This window comes from Hypomesus nipponensis, chromosome 2 (assembly GCF_054491055.1).
Source record: "Hypomesus nipponensis isolate SF chromosome 2, ASM5449105v1, whole genome shotgun sequence".
In the NCBI taxonomy this organism is placed as follows: Eukaryota; Metazoa; Chordata; class Actinopteri; order Osmeriformes; family Osmeridae; genus Hypomesus; species Hypomesus nipponensis.
The window spans coordinates 21,535,871-21,552,930 of record NC_140362.1 but is presented as its reverse complement, the minus strand read 5'-3'; the positions used below and the strand labels follow the sequence as shown (position 1 = coordinate 21,552,930).

The following is a 17,060-nucleotide window of genomic DNA, read 5'->3' as shown; positions in this document are numbered from 1 at the left end:
TATTCTATGCATATTCACAATCTACGTCTTGTTTGTGTTGAGCTTTCATACCAAATTTAGTCATAATAGAAAGGTGGTATGATGTGCTATGTCACTATTCTATCGATGTCTAGTAACAAAGCGATGGGGGAGGGGAATTTGATTCGTTTTCAGCTCTGTCCTTGTTTAAGCCTTCTATTGTTATGGAATGAATGCAGTAGTTTCCCCTACACAAAGACAATAGGCATAGCTTACAACAAACAGCGGCAGTTCCATTTCACATAATGCCATACTTTGACCGTGTGAATATAGAATAATACAATTTCACATAATACGTTTAACAGTTTTTAAATTGTTTTTTTTATTCCCCCAGTTTTATACAGTATCCCACGAAAACCATTTTTAAAGAATACAGGTTTAAACTGACATTGAAACAAATGAAATTCGACCTTGACTGCATGAAGGATTGTTATTACTTGAAAATAAAAACAGATACATCAACTTATGGAGTTATTTACCAATGAAAGGCTTAAATCTTTTCATGCTAAGCTACATCAATTGTCCTCAAATGAAGAAAAAGAATGACAAGACAACCAATTAATTGACATTTGAAAATAAACATAGATACTGTAGATACATTAGAGGACATTGTTTAGTACAGAATGGTAGATATAAAGACATTAAATTATACAAAATACTTTTTGCAATTAATAGGTTTGGGAAAATATCTTGCTTGTATTTGTTATGAAGAAGTGAAATATTAAGAAGGTATTACCTAGATACTTTTCTCCCAAACAATTCTGATAAAAGTAATTGCACAAAAATAAATAAAGAATATTTACATTTCATGGAAATCAATTTTAAATAGATAAGTCAATAGACAAATAAATAATTGCTAGACATAAGTAGATCTTTTAGAATAAAAAGTAGAAAGAAACATAGCTTGCTTTTACTTTTCGTGCAGTCTAAGAACACATCTAAATTAAACAGCTCTAAAATGTTATTGTATTCACTTGTATGACGATCTTTTTACAAATGTTTAATGAATACTCTCAAATACATGAGGTAAGCATATTCTGTCCCTAACTGCCCCTTACAATAATGGCCGACGACGGCGATGAAAATCATTTTTACAAATTGAGAATTGAAATCCAAGCCTTCACAAAGACAAAAGATTGAAGAAAGTGCGTCCCCTTACCTTGATGTAACAGTACAACAGAAAGAAGCAGGAAAGGAGAAAATAAGCTGGTAGTACACAATGAGACTCCCGTTGCATAGCTGTCAAGTCTGTTTCAGATTTTACAACGCTCCAGGCTCCTCCTGTCCTCTAACAAACTTCCTTCGCCAGTCACTACAAATCAACACCTAAATACAGTTTGCAAAGGGAGGTACTCAATGACCTAAGGTCGCATACAAAATCCTGTTGCTGGTAAACCCTGGAATGTGTCCAGCTTCTTAAACGGGAGTCTTGTCTTGCCTGATCGATATAAAAATAGTCTCTGAGAATATGTGATGGTAGGCTAACACACTGGCTACTCTCAGAGGGTTCTGGTCTAAGGGTTCCGGAACTCCACGTCACTTTAGATGGGGTTCACTGGCAGGGCTCACGGTAAAGCGTGATGATGTCATCGGGTTGGACCCCACAGGAGACCTTGGTTTGATTGACAACTCCTCTTTTCTTTTAGAGTTTTTGCCTTTGCTGTTTGCTCCTGGTGGAAAGACAGGAGAGAGATGTAGGTTGGACTGGTAAACACAAACAGCACAATAACTTAGGAGAACCTCTGTAAGGCTTCACATAGGACAGACAAACAATGAATCTACATTTATTAGAGAGAAGAGAGTTGAAGACAGGCTACATCAAAATTAACAAGTTAAAAATACTCTATTTCAAAAGTAATACTTTTTTTTTTTTTATCCTTGCAGAGCTTTGAACTGTTCAACTCAAGAGGGCTGTATCATGAAATGATCTCATTTTAGTGTTGATACATCTCTCTGTATCAAAACTCCAGAGGGAATTCTCAGCCCAAACTCTCATTATTCAGTGAAATGGAGCGATCAGTGTGTGAAAAGGGGCCTTCTGGAGACCATATCAAAATGTGGTGGAAAACGCAGCTTAGAGGCTTGCATTGTTGAGCACAAGATTTATGTTCCTACTCAATTCTACATGTCACAGAGTGTGGGGGCTAATTACAGGAGATTAATTTTGGCTGCATATTTAGAGCGGGGATGTGGGGGGGAAAGAGAGCTCTCAGTTTCAGTAGGTGGAGCCATGTTGGGATATTGGCTATCAGACATGTCGTTTGTTATCACTAAGCACTGTAATGCAGACAACACATCAGAAATAAACACGGTGTCAACTACAAAAAGGTGCACCTCCAGAGGATAACGTTTCTTTCACACATACGTACCATGTAGGTCAAATTTAGTGCTTTTTCCAGGGGCTGGAGTTGGACTGGCAGGCTCAGAACCACTCAGCTCATTGGTTGGAGTTTCCTGTTCCATTTATACAAAAGAACTCTGGTATTAAGGATCCATGTCACAATTACGTTTAGTACGTAGAGATATTTTCATATGAGCACACAATGCGAGAGAGCGTACCTGATCAAAGAGATAGACAGTGACATCATCAAAAAAGGACACGTTGCGTCCCTTGTCTTTGTCTCTGTCCGCCGGCTCCTTCGGAGACTTCAACAGACTCCTCAGGCCCACCCTCTTGTCCACGTCCGTTTCCGTGACGACGATTACCCTCCTAGAGCTTTCATCTTCCTGTTCGTCTTCCTCGTCGTCGTCAAGGTCACTTCCGGTGGACAAGCCCCTCCTTCTCCCACTTCTGTGTCCTAGTAAGCCGTCTCCAAAGCCTCCTTTGGGACTTGGGGACAGAGGGAGAGCCAGAGCCAGAGGTGGCAGGGCAAGGGACAGACGAGCTAGCTTGGCTGGAAGAAAAAAAAAAAGATTTTTTTCAGAAATTAAAAAAACTGATTTAAGGTTTCTGACAGTCTCATGTATTATATGTGCACACTTGAATCGTTTTTACAATGTGAGGACACACACACACACACACTTTCATTGGTACCTTTCATTGCTAGGTTTCCCACAGGCTGAGTTGACGTAACCTCAGGCTGTTCGATCACAGTAAACGGTTCATTGGCAGTTCTACCAGAGTCGGTCTGAGGCACGGGACTGGACGCTGGCTGCGGTCCCTCGATCCTGTTGCACAGAACATGTTTACATGGGTGCATTGGGATTTTAAGACCCACTACACATTCCGCAATTTTTTCATCACAGCGGATGATTTCTATTTAAATGGCAGTCATACCTCTCAGGGGCTTTCCTGTCATTTCCAGTCGCTGGGTCTTCACTGGCTTCTGTGGTGTTGTCTCCCCAGGGACGCAGAGTGACAGAGTCGCTCACTGTGGTTCCCCAGAGAACGTTGCTTTTAACATTTTCGCTGAGGGAGAACTGTAGCCTTTCCTCACACACCTGGAGAAAGGTATCGTTAAATTGTCGAGCAGTGTCAATATTTTAAAATGAAGAAATTAAAAAAACGGTGGAATTGAGTCGAAGCCCATGGTCATATTTACCTGCATCATGAGGCCGTTCTTCGTGGGCATTTTGGAGAGTGACCCCTGGTCCTTGGAGTCAGGAGAATGACATGGCGAGTGGGATGATGGGCTTTGTAGTTCGTTCCTGTTTTCCTGCGGTGATCGTTTTGACCCGGTCTGGGCAGCATCCTCTGGCAGCTCATCTGAGCTCTGAGAGATGCCGTCAACATCTTCCCTCAGTTCGAGCCTTCTGTTCCCCTCCGGCGTCGAGGCTTCACAGGCCGTCTCACCTTTGACCCCTACCCCAGCAGCTCTAGTCTTCTTCTCAGGTGTCTTCTTCTTCATGGACCCCAGCAGTTCCAGGTTCCCCAGGAAGAGGTCCTCCTCGTCCTCGGATATGCAGCAAAGCTGCTCCAGTTTCTCAAAATCCTCTAGGGCTTCTTCGTCCAGATCCTTCCACTCTGAGATCAACAGTTCAGGGATGGAGTTGAGCGAGCGCTGGGGGAAAGACGGCAGGGCAGTGGTGGGTTTTTGGGACGGTTTGTCTCGGTCATGTCCGTCCACTGTGGCGGAAGTGAGGCTAGTCTCATCCTGTCTGTCGTCTGGTAGACACGGGAGCATTGGACGCACAGGTGAAAGGTCAAAATTGGCTGAGATACCTCTACTATGAGTAGTGGTGGGGGTTAACTCCTGAAGGGCTGGTTTTGAGGCATTAGGGTGACTTGAGGGTGTGTAGAAGTCTTTCTCTGAGCTGTTAAAAAAATCGTCCAGATTCATGGGACCAATGTCCTCCTCCATCTCTACAACAGAAGGTGGTGGACTGGGAAAAGAGTCGTCCAAACTTTCTAATCGGTCGTCTTGAACGTCAAGGTCTACGCTTGGGGGGGGGCTTGGAAAGTCGACAGAGCTAAAGTTGTCTACCAGTGGGTACGACGGCCCCATCTCCTCTGGTATCAGGGGGCAGTTATCGTTGGGCAAAGAGAGAGGAACAGACGGAAAAGATACATCCCTTAAATCCTCGCCTGCATTTTCAATACCAATAATCTGTTCCCTCCCTTGCCGACCAATCACGTCGCTCCATTCAGCTTCAACTTGTATGCTTGGGTCCATCTCTTCTCGGGCTGGCGGGAGGTCTACTGGAGGTGATGCTTCGGTGACGCAGGCAGCTATATTTGAGTGTACGTTCTCCGATGGATCTGTGTTATGGTTCTGTGAATCCACACCCTGTTCCTCGGGCTGGGGTTCGGTGAGGTGATTCCATCTGTTGAAGTTCTGATTCTCCCCGTTCTCAGGGGGCTCCTGTGAAGACCCCCAAGACACCACAGGCGCTTGATCAGAACTGCCCGTTTCCGTGAGCAACATGAAACGTTCCCGTCCTGGCGCCGAGGGCTCCTGCTCGGGGGTCTCCAGATTCTCCACCTCAACCTCCAACAGGTCAACCTCAGGATCCCCTTCGAGATCCTCAACTACTTCCGGATTCTCAATGTTTTCCTCCTGCTGAACCTCGACGGCCCGGTGAACCTCTTGGACGTCGATGCTTTCAGAAGGCCGGTGTGTAGACAGCTGCTGCTGCTGCTGCGGAGGCTCCTCCTGGAGGTCAGAGAGGCCAGGCCTCCCCTGCGCCTCCTTGTTCTCCACGTTCTCGGCGGCGTGGAGGACGTCTGGATGAAGCTCGCTCCCCGCCAGCTCATCGTTCTCATCGGCCTCCCACAACTCCCGTCTCCCCCCCGTCCTCTCCCTCTCCTCCCAGGCCTTCTTCCCAAACCCCGAGAAGAACTCCGACCCTAGCTCGGCCTCGGGGTTCCTGTTCTCCGAAGACGCCCACTGGTCGTTCTCGGCGGGCCACAGGTGGAGGTCTCCCTGCTGGAAGCGATGGCAGTCGAACTCGCCTCTCACGGCTCCTCCGTCCCCCCTCTCGTCCTCCTCCAGCCTCCTCTCGTCCCTCCTCTCGTCTTCCTCCAGGGTGTTCCACAGCTCTTTCGCTTTCAGCTCCAGGTCCTCTCTGTCTGGCGAAGCTTCGGAAGAGCCCTCCGCACCCCCAGGACTCTCGGCCTCGGCTTCCCCCGCAACGCCCCTCTGGGGAGACTTGTCCTTCGTGGCAGCGCACAGCTCTCCGGCAGCTAACTGTTTCTCCGTCTCCGACTTGGCCTTGGCCTTGTCGTCTCGGCCCTCCTCAGAGTAACACAGGTTTCTCAGCCCAAGCTCGTTGGCGTCGGCGCGCTGGATCTCCGAGCTCTGCATCTCCTCGTGTCCTCTGGACCCCTCGACGCCACCATCGGCCCAAAACGAACGGGTGAGACTGCTCTCTCCATCCTCTGGGACTTCCCCGTCGTTAGGTGTCACAGCTGTGGGGAGGTCATCAGCGAGTTTGGCGTTGCTGGTTTGTATGCCATAAAACCGAGACAGCCTGGATTCTCTGCTGTTGTTGTCATAGTGAGATGGTGTCGGAGGTTCTATATTCTCATGCACAGATTGATGTCGAGTCAGTAGTGCTATATCCTCTGCTTGTTTGGAACCAAATAATTCCCCTTCTTTAAGACCTGATATGCAATCATCTGGCTGATTGTCTGGTATTGATTTCACACTATCTGCCTCAGAGATGTTATTTGTAAGTAGTAAGTCTTTTTCCTCTGCATCCTCAAATCTCACACTGTTCGACTGCACATGAGAAACAATGTTGTCTGTATAATGATGACCTATTTGAGCACCATCACTGTAAGGGTACCCTTTCAGTGTCTCATCATCTAAATTAGAAAACATCTTAGCAATAAACTCCACACTCCCCTTGGTCTGAGGGTCTTCAGACTGTAAACCTGACTTCACCAGCACCCTAGCTGTAGACTCACTGTCTTCCTCCTGGAAAACACCCCAATCCTCCCTCTGATCGAACTCTAACCCCGTCAAACCTTTCCCTTCTGTATTTGAATCGTCATTGAGCCCTTCGTCACCAACGTGAGCAGTGTGCACGTTTGTTTCGACGGTGGCGTCAGAGATGACCTGGCTCTCCTTAGAGGGACTCTTTCCCCCCGGCTCCCCCTCTTCCTCCACCTCTGTCTTCTCCTCTATCCCTGTCAGCGTCCCCCTCTCTCCTCCCCGTCCGCTGGTCGGTCTGGAGGCGTTCGGTCCATCACCGCCCCTCCTATTAAGCCCTTCCCCTTCCCAGTCGCTGTCAGAGAAGTAGGCGGAGTCTCGATGAGGGGTGTCACTCCCCAGGGCTCTCCACCCTCCCGGCCCTCCTCCCCCCACCCATGGGTCGCCTGGCGTGAGGCAGTCGGCTGAGCTTGAGGTCAGGGGGGAGAGCGCTGAGTCCGTGGGGGTGACGGTGGAGAGAGAGACGTCGGGTGACGGATCCCAGTCGGGGGTGGTCGGGGTGGTGGCGGGTTCGGCAGGTACCGCAGGGTCGCTGGGGCCGGTGGCGTCTGACGTCTCTGCTCTTGATTGGTGAGAAACATCAGCAACTTCGTTCTGTGTCTGATGCTCCGTCCCTGTGACGATGACCTCACTGTCCCCTGTCATCGTCTCACAAATGCTGTGCACTCCTGTAATCTGACTCTCTGTATCGCCTGTGCTACTGGCCGGTTCTCTATCGGAGATCACATTCTCAGGGTCTTCAGTGCCGCTCTGCTGGGACGGAGGGCCAAGCGGAGATCGCCTAATGAGCTCCCTGGGTCTGGGATCCTCCCAGGCAGGTAAGGCCGGGCAGTCGGACTCCTCTGCTGGTGTCGGAGCCGACGTTTGATGAAGCAGGAGGCCGTTCTTAGGCGTGATCTCTGACAACACAAAGTCCCCGCTCTGGGACTGGGCCACTGAGCCGGAGGAGTCCTTGACCTTCGACCCCACAGACCCCGAGTCAGTGGAGCTTTGACCTTCCGGTAGAACGGTCTGTTTAGTGGAGCTGATGTGCAGGACTGGGACCTCGGGTCGGAGGGTGACCTTGATCTCACTTTTCTTGGCGCGCTTGGTCACCTGTGCGTAAATGGCCTCCGTTTGTGTGTCGTCTTTGCCTCGGCTCGACGCTCGTACCGAACTCTCCGACTGGAAGCGGATCGTCTGGGAGGAACCGGGGTCAATGCATATGGACTCATACTCTGGAGTCACGGGCGTGGACACGTGAGAAGCCTCGCCCTGTTTGTTGGAAGAAGCTGCGTTCTGTCTGGATATGATCTCCGTCAGAAAAGTCTCTGCTGACTGGATCTCCTTCAGGAACTCCTCTCTGGTCATCTCTGCCTTCTGTGGCTCTTTCCCAGGCTCGGTCTCGTCCCTCCCAATGGTGATCTCAGTCAGGAGGGACCTGGATCTCCTCATGCCCTTGGAGTAGGCCTCCTCTGCCTCAGCATAAGAGGGGAGTCCTGGGGCGCAGACGTAGGGACGTGACCTGGAGCCTGAAGGGTGGAGGTATTTCACCGGGTCTTTATCGAGATCTCCCTTCATCCTGCCTGTGTTGATCTCTGTGAGGAACAGGTCCCTCTGGAAGGATCCTCTGGAGCCGTTCTTCTCCTCGTCCGTCCTGGAGCCGTGTCCCTCGGAGGCCCAGGACTGTCCCGAAGAGCCCAGCTCCGTCACCAACGACCGGGACCTGCGCATCCCTCTCGGCTGGAGGAAGTTGCCTGACCTCCCTCTGTCTCTCTTCTCCCGTCTCTCCTTGTCACCTCCCCAGGAGGTCCTGCCTTCCTCTGTCTTGGCCTGGGTCGACTCTGCGACGCTGGAGACCTCCGTCAAAAACAGATGCAGGGGGGACTTTCGAGCTGTGGCCACCAGCTCAGCTTGCAGCTCCGCGTCCTCCCTCCAGATGGTGGGCAGGATGGTGGCCAGGCGGGACTGGGTCCTCTTCATGCCCCGGGAGAAGAGCTCTGCTGTAGCCGGGTCGGAGTCCTCTGACAGGCTGGAGTGTGTGATGGTGGTCCCTCCTCCTCCACTGGGTTTGTCCGGGGACGTGAAGGGGGAGTCGTCCTCATCCGAGTAGGTGGGGCTTGACGAGGAGTGCCTCTCCATACTGGGGTGGGTGGACTGGGGGCGAGAGATGTTGGTGTACACGGGACGTAGGACGTTCACGCGGCGTACGGGGGAGTCAAAGTCTTTAGGACGGGAACGGGAATGGGAACGGGAGTTCTCCTTGGAGCCGTGCAGGGAGGCCTCACGTCTCACCCCTCCTTGTCTCTCAGAGAAGTCACAGGATAGCGGGTCTCTCTGAGAATGTGTCTGCGTCATGCTGTACCTGGAGTAGCTGTCTGCTGAGTTGTAGCTGGGGTAGGGGCCTCGCTGAGTTTTGTAGTGGGGGGGGAGAGGGGGAGGGCACATCTGAGGAGGGGGGTAAATGGGATGGCTTGAGGGGGGCAGGGAGGGGGAGAGAGACGGGGAGGGGGGCATGGTCTGGCGGGGGCGGTGGAACCCCAGGTGCTCAAAGCTGGATGGGGGGCAGCTGCCCAGGTGATAGGGGTCGGTCTCCACCTTGCCCCCCACAGAGCTGGGGTAGTGGCCTAAGCTCAGCCCTCTGTGGTGGTAGCCCAGAGGAGGTGCAGGGAGGGGGCGGGAGTGGAGGTGGTTGCCTGACGACATGGACATGGAGCGAGGCTTGGGAGGGAGGACCGGGGCTTTGGAGCCAGTGAACGATCCTTTCTCCCCCTCTCCGTTCTGCTGCTCCTCATCCTCGTCTCCCAAGTCCACCACGGAGAAGTCGGTCACCCTGCTGGACGTGTCCTTGAACTCTGCCACGCCCGTGTTTTGCACCAGCAGCTGGACCTCGCTGGATCGAACCGTCTGGATGCTTTTGCCTCCTCTGTACCCTTCCTCGGAACTGAAGGGAATGCGTTCCTTCCCCAGCAAGCCGCTGCAGATCTCCACCAGCTCCAGGTCTCCGGGGCACATGGACCCTGAGCGGAGTTCTTTCCCTTTGAGCGTCGGGTCCTGGGGGGTGTGCTCCTCTAACCGTATGTAGTACTCGCTGGCGAGGGAGGGGCTGCGGGCGCTAATGACCGGGACCACAGTGGGCGTGTCCAGGGACTGTCTGTGGGAGGAGTTAGACGCCAGGATAGGCTGGGGAGGCGGGAGCGGTTTGTAGCCCCGCCTCCCGTGAGCCTTCTCCCAGAAGTATTCGAAGTTCAGCCCCTTGCTCGTTTCCGTCACAGTCAGGATGTCGTCGAGTTCCGACGAGGACGGGGTGATGCAGTTCCCCACTGGGTCCAGCAGGGGGTATGAGCTGTCTCGCTCGTCCCTACCGTACTCCCTCTCTCTCAGACGTTCGCTGGCTGCAGCCTGGAAGGCCGGTGGACGGAGGGAATCCCAGCGTCTCTCAAAGGACTCCTCGCTCTCCCCTCTCCTTCCCCGGCCCTCCTCGTACTCCTCGTCCTCGTCCTCCTCCTCCCCCATGCTCCTCCTGGGCATCCCGCGCTCAGCCGCCAGGAGGGAGGAGAGGAGGAGGAACACCTCCGCAACGGACGGACGCTGGGACGAAGGGAGCCAGCAGGATTGCATGATCTCATACCTAACGAAGATAAGATCAAACTTTATTGTCCCGAAGGAAATTCGTCTTAGACGCATACAGCACAGTATCTGCTGTTTAAATACAAGTGAAATAATTCATACATACAGTTCACACACAGCCTGTCATAAGTAAGGAGAAAGAGATACAAAGGGAAGGGAGGAGCCATTGTTATCTTACATACACTGTACATCTCTAGACATGATAGTGTAACAGGATCTATTAACCGTATCAGAGACTGAGCACTGACCAGTAGTCTGTGTGGGAGAGTTTGAGTCGGGGCTGGGCCAGGGTGATCTGTCTCTCCCTGATGACGAAGGTCAACACCTCCTCATCACTCAGGTGCCTGTGGGGCTGAGCGCCAAACTCAAACAGCTCCCAGATCACCACCCCAAGAGACCTGGAGGGAGAGACAGAGATGGAGAGAGGGAGAGAGAGAGGGAGAGAGAGAGAGAGACATAGAGAGACAGAGAGAGAGAGACAGAGAGAGAGAGAGAGAGAGAGAGAGAGAGAGAGAGAGAGAGAGAGAGAGACAGAGAGACAGAGAGACAGAGAGAGAGAGGGATGTAGAGAGAGAGAGGGAGGGAGGGAGATATGTATATATAGAGAGAGAGATAGATAGAAAGACCAGAGAGAGAATCATACAGTCTAATCGGTTTGAATCAAACAACATGGTAGCAGATATCGGATGTCGTCCCAACACCAATAAGAAGACGTCATTAACCTCCCTGGTCTTCCTGGTCGTGTTCTCGTACGTACCACACATTGCTGATCTTGGTCTGGTCGGTGACGATCAGAGAGCCCCGGTGCTCCTCCAGCAGCTCTGGGGCGATCCAGCGCAGGGGGATCCACAACTTGTCGGGGGTCAGGTAATAGTCATCCTACACACACACACACAAACACACACACACAAACACACAAACACACACACACACACAGGTAGGAGATAGGAGTTAGGAAGCAAGCGGAGTGGGCAAGTAAAGACGACATGCCCACACACACAGAAACGCCCAAATTAACTTGCACAAACACGGCGATAATCTACCTTGTAGTGGTTGTGAGACAAGCCGTAGTCTCCTATCCTAACGGTGAGGTCTGAAGTGAGGAGACAGTTCCTCAGGGCCAAATCACTGCGGAGCGGATCACAACATGGCCTCTGGGTTACACAGTTATCCGAGTCAGTCACGTCGAGGATCTCACGAGCGGGACTTCCACCCCCCACCAGCGTGGGGAGAGACGGTCTAACGAGGTCAAAGGTGAAGGCTGGATGTGGCCTGGAGGAGGAACAGACCTGTGGATGTAGTTGTTCTCATGGAGGTGCAGCAGTCCAGAGGTGATCTCGAACGCCATGCGCTGCAGGGTCAGTAGGTCCCGGGTCAGGAGGTCAGGGGTCATCCCATCCGACTTCCGCTGGGCTCTCAGGTACCTCTTCAGGTCACCCTAGGGACAAAAACCATTTAACAGTTACTTTTCACTTGGAAGGCCCAAACAATTCTTGAGGAAAAGAAGCATCCAAAAGGTACATTAACCGCATTCATACTACGGTTTCTCTCGTAAAAATGCCCTCTGATAAGTGTTTTCCTCAAAGATGGTAGGGGAATTGATAATGAGCTGGCAGACTGTGCACTTGTGGAAGGATGCAAGGATAACCCTAGACACAGAAGTGAAAACGAGAGTGTATTTAAGATAATCCTTTATTAGTCCCGCAGTGGGGAAATTGCAGTTTCTATGACTGAAGGTGTTTCCAGTCACTTGCAATGGATGCTGTGTTGTGCTTGTAGCACCAGAGTGAGTCATTGATCTGTTTGGGTCATTGATCTGCCCTTATTGGTTTTTCTCCTCTTAATCAGTCTCTGATTAAGATGGGGATGAAAACAAACAAAGACAGGTTTGAAGATTCAAATTACCCTGGAAGAAAAATAAATAAACAAAAAACTCGTTTTTTTATAGATGCTACTAACAAGGCACAAGGCGAGAAATAGCTACAACATTTTCTCAGCACTGTCCTCTTCCTCCACACATTGTGGCACACGCCAACTCATCCCATAATAGTTGTGCATGGCCTAGGGTGTCTCCTCACCAGCTGACAGAACTCCATGACGAGGAGGAAGGGAAGGCTCTCACTGCACCGGCCCAAACACTGCAGAATGTTAGGGTGCTGGAGACTCCTGAAGGCAGAGAGAGAGGGAGAGAGAGGGGGGGGAGAGAGAGAGAGAGAGAGAGAGAGAGAGAGAGAGAGAGAGAGAGAGAGAGAGAGAGAGAGAGAGAGAGAGGGAGGGAGAGAGAGAGAGAGAGACAGAGAGAGAGAGGGGGAGAGAGAGGGAGGAGAGAGAGGGAGGAGAGAGAGGGAGGAGAGAGAGGGAGAGAGAGAGAGAGAGAGAGAGAGAGAGAGAGAGAGAGGGAGAGAGACAGAGAGAGAGAGACAGAGAGAGAGAGGGAGGAGAGAGAGGGAGGAGAGAGAGGGAGGAGAGAGAGAGAGAGAGAGAGAGAGAGAGAGAGAGAGACAGAGAGAGAGAGAGAGAGAGAGAGAGAGAGAGAGAGAGAGAGGGGGGGTGGGGGGAGAGGTAGAGAAGGAGTTAGAAAAACAGAAAGACAACACATGGCTGCACTTGCTGGTGTGTTTACTTGTCAGTGGGCGTATTTGTGAGAGGAAGATAAAAGATATAGGGAAAAGTGCATGTCAGTGAAGGGAAAAATAGAGGAAAAAAAAGTGAATATTAAAAGACAAAGACATGGCAGACTTGCCAGGGCGTTATTCCAATCTAAGTTGAGCTAAATAAATAGGTCACTCCAGTATTCACACACCATGTTAAATGCCTTTAATTGACAACAATCTAAATCTGCTACCCGCTATTATTAATAACTGTTACGTGGATTTAAATGGGCAGTCCCTCTGACCTGTATGGCTCAGACTCTGCCAGGAACTTCCTCTGCTCCAGAGGGCTGGCGCTGACCCGCAACTCCTTCACCACAGCCTGGGAGGAGCTGCAGTCACACAGGACCTCTGCTAGGATCACCTGGGAGGGAGGGAGGGAGGGAGGGAGGGAGGGAGGGAGGGAGGGAGGGAGGGAGGGAGGGAGGGAGGGAGGGAGGGAGGGAGGGAGGGAGGGAGGGAGGGAGGGAGGGAGGGAGGGAGGGAGGGAGGGATAGAGGGAGGGATAGAGGGAGGGATAGAGGGAGGGATAGAGGGAGGGATAGAGGGAGGGATGGAGGGAGGGATGGAGAGAGAGAAAAAGATACAGAGAGAGAGAGAGAAAGAGAGAGACACTGGTGACTCATGCAAGCTGGTACAAAGCCAACTTTAGATATAAGCTGAGACCATCTCGAGGAAGATTTAAGATGAGAGGAGAGATACTTGAAAACGTTGAGATCCAAACTACACACTGTGTGCCTGGTGTGTGAGGAGATCCTCTTACCTTTCCAAACCAGCCATTTCCTATCTCCTGAAGATAGTTGAGAGTGTGCCTTCGGAAGCACTGGGACTTGGAGTCTTAAAAAAGTAGTGGAGAGAGACCGGAAAGGAGACAATCATTTATGAGTGAATTTGGTAGATCAAGATTGCGTCCATTCTTTATTCACTTTTCACTGTTACACTGTCCTTAACTATCGCAGCAGGGTGAAATAAGAGGTCTGTCTGGTGTTAAGTGGCTGGGAAGACAGAAAGGGGAAGGCATACCTGAAGCGTCGTGCAGGGCAGCGCAGGTGGGCCTGGCTCTGAGAGGCAGGGTGTAGACCTCCGGGAGGGAGGGGCAGGAAGACAGGCTGTCTTCCTGCACAGGGCTGGAACCACCTGAACACTCCTCCCCCTCTGCATTGTCAAACTCCTGATTGGTCAAGGGTAACCGAGGCAAAAAACAAGTAAAATAACTGTCAAAGCTACTTCATCTGAAAGCATTGAGGATTCTTTACCATTCCATTTACCAACAGCAACAAAAACAAAAAAAGATTCATGCAGATTCAAGATTCAGCTTGTAACCAAATCCATCTCTAGACATGCATGACTCATGACTATAATAGAATATAAACAAGACGGGTGAATAGGTCGCTTACATGATGTAGACTTACATTGAATCCCACCCCTCCTCTCTTGCAGCACAGGCAGGTGAGCAGAAGAAGAACAAAGGAAACCAGCCCCGAGCAAGAGATGAGAATGACGACGTAGGGTGGAGGAGAGAGGGAGGCCGTCCTGGACTGAGACACTGCGGAGGACACAGAGAGGAGACATAGGGAGGAAGAGACGGCATGTTATTCAGCCTCATAGGTCATCCCTGAGGGGCACACACTGTTGTTAAGTTTACGTGTGGGTCAGTGAATGAGCAGGTGAGTGGGTAAAGAGAGGTTTCATTGAGCTGGAAGAAGGTTACATATTTAGTTACATGTTTAGGGGATTGTTTGAGGAAGACACCATTGGGTCATTCAGATGGTGGAGAGAGGTGTGGAACAGAACACAGGACCCCAATGGACAACTTGCATTGGGGATTTGGGGAAAGCAGGAAAAGAAATCAAGTGTGTAGGGAACCATCGTCTGAGTCAATAAAAGAAAGGAGAGGTCAAAGTTCAAACTGGGAGAGCCTACCATCCAGTTAGGAAGGAACGGGAGGGAAGGGGAAATATCAAAGATAGCATTCCTTTCAAGAAACACAGTTAAAAAGCAGGGGAAGGAATTGGAGTTGCCATTAAAAGGTGAGAACGCCAATTGGGAAGGGCTGGAAAATTGGAAAAGAATCACTCAAACCAGGAAGGTTGACTACTGACTAAGGTTGACTAGGGGTGGGGTTGGGTCGTTCTTTAATATTTGTACCTCAACTTGGTCGATTGTGAGAAGCGAACCATCTGCGAAAAAGAGAAGGGGTAAGGCAAGGGAGTTAAAAACCCTTTGTAATACTGTCACAGAACCTTTCTTCATTCCTTCACATCCTAAAACCTAAACAATTACATATTAAACAGCAGATATGTCTAATTATGTTAAGAAAATCCATGAGCTCTTCCTCAGAGGATACATGCTGTCACTGATCCCATCTGCCAGGGGGATGAAAAACCCTGGCAAAAACATGATTTTGATACCAACTGTCCTGTAACAACCAATCAAACTTTATTTTCCCTGAATCTCTGGTACCCCCCCAAAAAAGGGGTGCAAAAACGTGAGTTTGAGATAATGTGTCCACCACAAATAACATTACAATTACATATTAATTTCAAATCGATATATTATTAGCAGTTGGGATTTATTCAAAACTGTGAATCCCTCAGTTGCTCCATCTATTTCAGGGATGGTGTGAAGATACATTACTTTTCTACTAACAGTCTAAATACAACACCTCCATTGATGTTTGTTTTCACAGATTATTGTGCAGGCCAAGTGTGATTAACAGTCCTGCCAGAGATACTGCCAATGCCTCTAACTCTGCAGATGTTGTAAAGCTGATCTCAAATAGGCATTTCAGGTCATTGATGGATTGGTCACCAGCCAAATGACCTCAACAAAGATAGCTGGTCTGGGGTGTTAGATCCTTGCCTATATGAGATCCGGTATAATAATATAGGTATTTATGATACCCTGTTAAACACTACACATGACCAAATCCGTTAGCTGAAACATCAGTCAGTACAGGTAAGGTATTAAAATCCTACTGATTTAAGACTAATGACAATTTCCTTGCCTCACTGTCAACTGCCTGTTAGGGATGGGATATATGAATCCCACACAAAATATAATTTAAATCCAAAACAAATCGATCCACATTCGTCTGTTATCGAAAATATGCATGGCATCCTCAGATAACTAGATAGATGCAAAATTATTGGGCAATTCTATTCTCTCATCTACCCCTAGACAGATGTCCAGACAGACTAGGACCATAACAGAGGCCTACACCACCCGCTCCTGTGCCAACATCTCTTATCAAAACAATACACAACACAATGACTGCACACACAAACAGGACAATATACAATAATGCCAAATGATGTGAGGCAAAAATCACTCGAAAATCCCAACGCTACCCGCTCTCATTTGCTCTATTCTGCGGTTTGCTATTGCAGCGCATTCTAATGAAGACAATACATGCTATAAATATAAATATGCATACTATAATTGATCTAACATAATATATTGGCGGTTTCCTGTGCTATTGGAATGACTGTGCCATATAGCTAGCTTTCATAAACAGGGCCGATCAGACAAGCAATAACACACTTTCCCTCATAATGAACAAGATTGTATTGTGGCCATTGTTTACATTGACCTCCACGGTAATCGCCATCACACGCTTATGTCTGCAAGAAAGGGGAAATATTTTTACATTATGAGGCTGTGCCAGTAACATTGTATATTTCCCCACGTATTCATAATGTTCAATACACCCCCATCTACCTCCCCCTTTCGCTTCCCTTCTTTATCCAGCATCACTGGCATAATTGCGTCCAACCGTCACCACTCACCTTCTCTCTGCGGGGCTCCAAGGGCTCTCTCTGGGTTGAAGTACGACATCATCCCCGCTAGCACTATCATCCAGCAGTGTCGTCGCATCGTCGCGGGATCCACGGCACAACCATTCGAGCGATGCTTTCTGTATTCTCCCTCTCTTCGCTACAGTCTACAGTATATGGTCTTCTTATCTCGTGCGGTCTCTCCTCCTAATAAAGAACGTTGTTGTTATGCTCGCGGTTCCCGTTTGATCCTCCTAATCCGCAATTAAACACCGTGTGAGGGACTCTCTATTGTACGTACCGTCTGTCCAGTCAACCCAAACGACCACTCATCGCGAACCCAGTTATTTTGCTGTCCGTTTGCCAAAACGGCGACAAAAACAACGAAAAACTCCACCGAGGTCAAAATCATCCGCTATTTTCCCTTTTGTGTCTTTCTCCTCTCACCGACAGTGTGCGCGTCTATTTTCTCCTGTTAAATCTTGACTACGTCAGACACAACTGAGCTTGCATGATCATGGTTAGCTGGTGATTTGTGCGAATTCTAATATGTGCGTCTACAAGGATTGTGCGTCTGTCTAGCTTGCGCTGTCTCACAGATTAGTGAATTTCATGTGATGACAATACCAAAT

The 17,060-nt window shown here is 49.7% G+C and overlaps 1 protein-coding gene across 1 annotated transcript; it reads right to left on the bottom strand.

The window, feature by feature from the left end:
- Nucleotides 1-251: 251 nt before the first annotated feature.
- Nucleotides 252-16,528, bottom strand: lmtk3 (lemur tyrosine kinase 3). Its single transcript, XM_084669175.1, has 17 exons — nt 16,441-16,528; nt 14,065-14,198; nt 13,676-13,823; nt 13,416-13,489; nt 12,898-13,016; nt 12,080-12,167; nt 11,291-11,439; nt 11,045-11,129; nt 10,759-10,880; nt 10,250-10,399; nt 7,401-10,002; nt 3,561-7,349; nt 3,296-3,459; nt 3,053-3,186; nt 2,578-2,912; nt 2,388-2,472; nt 252-1,688 (listed from the first exon to the last, which is right to left on the bottom strand). The coding sequence occupies exons 1-17, from the start codon at nt 16,526-16,528 to the stop codon at nt 1,555-1,557; spliced, it is 8,400 nt and encodes a 2,799-aa protein (XP_084525301.1). The 3' UTR covers nt 252-1,554.
- Nucleotides 16,529-17,060: the final 532 nt, after the last annotated feature.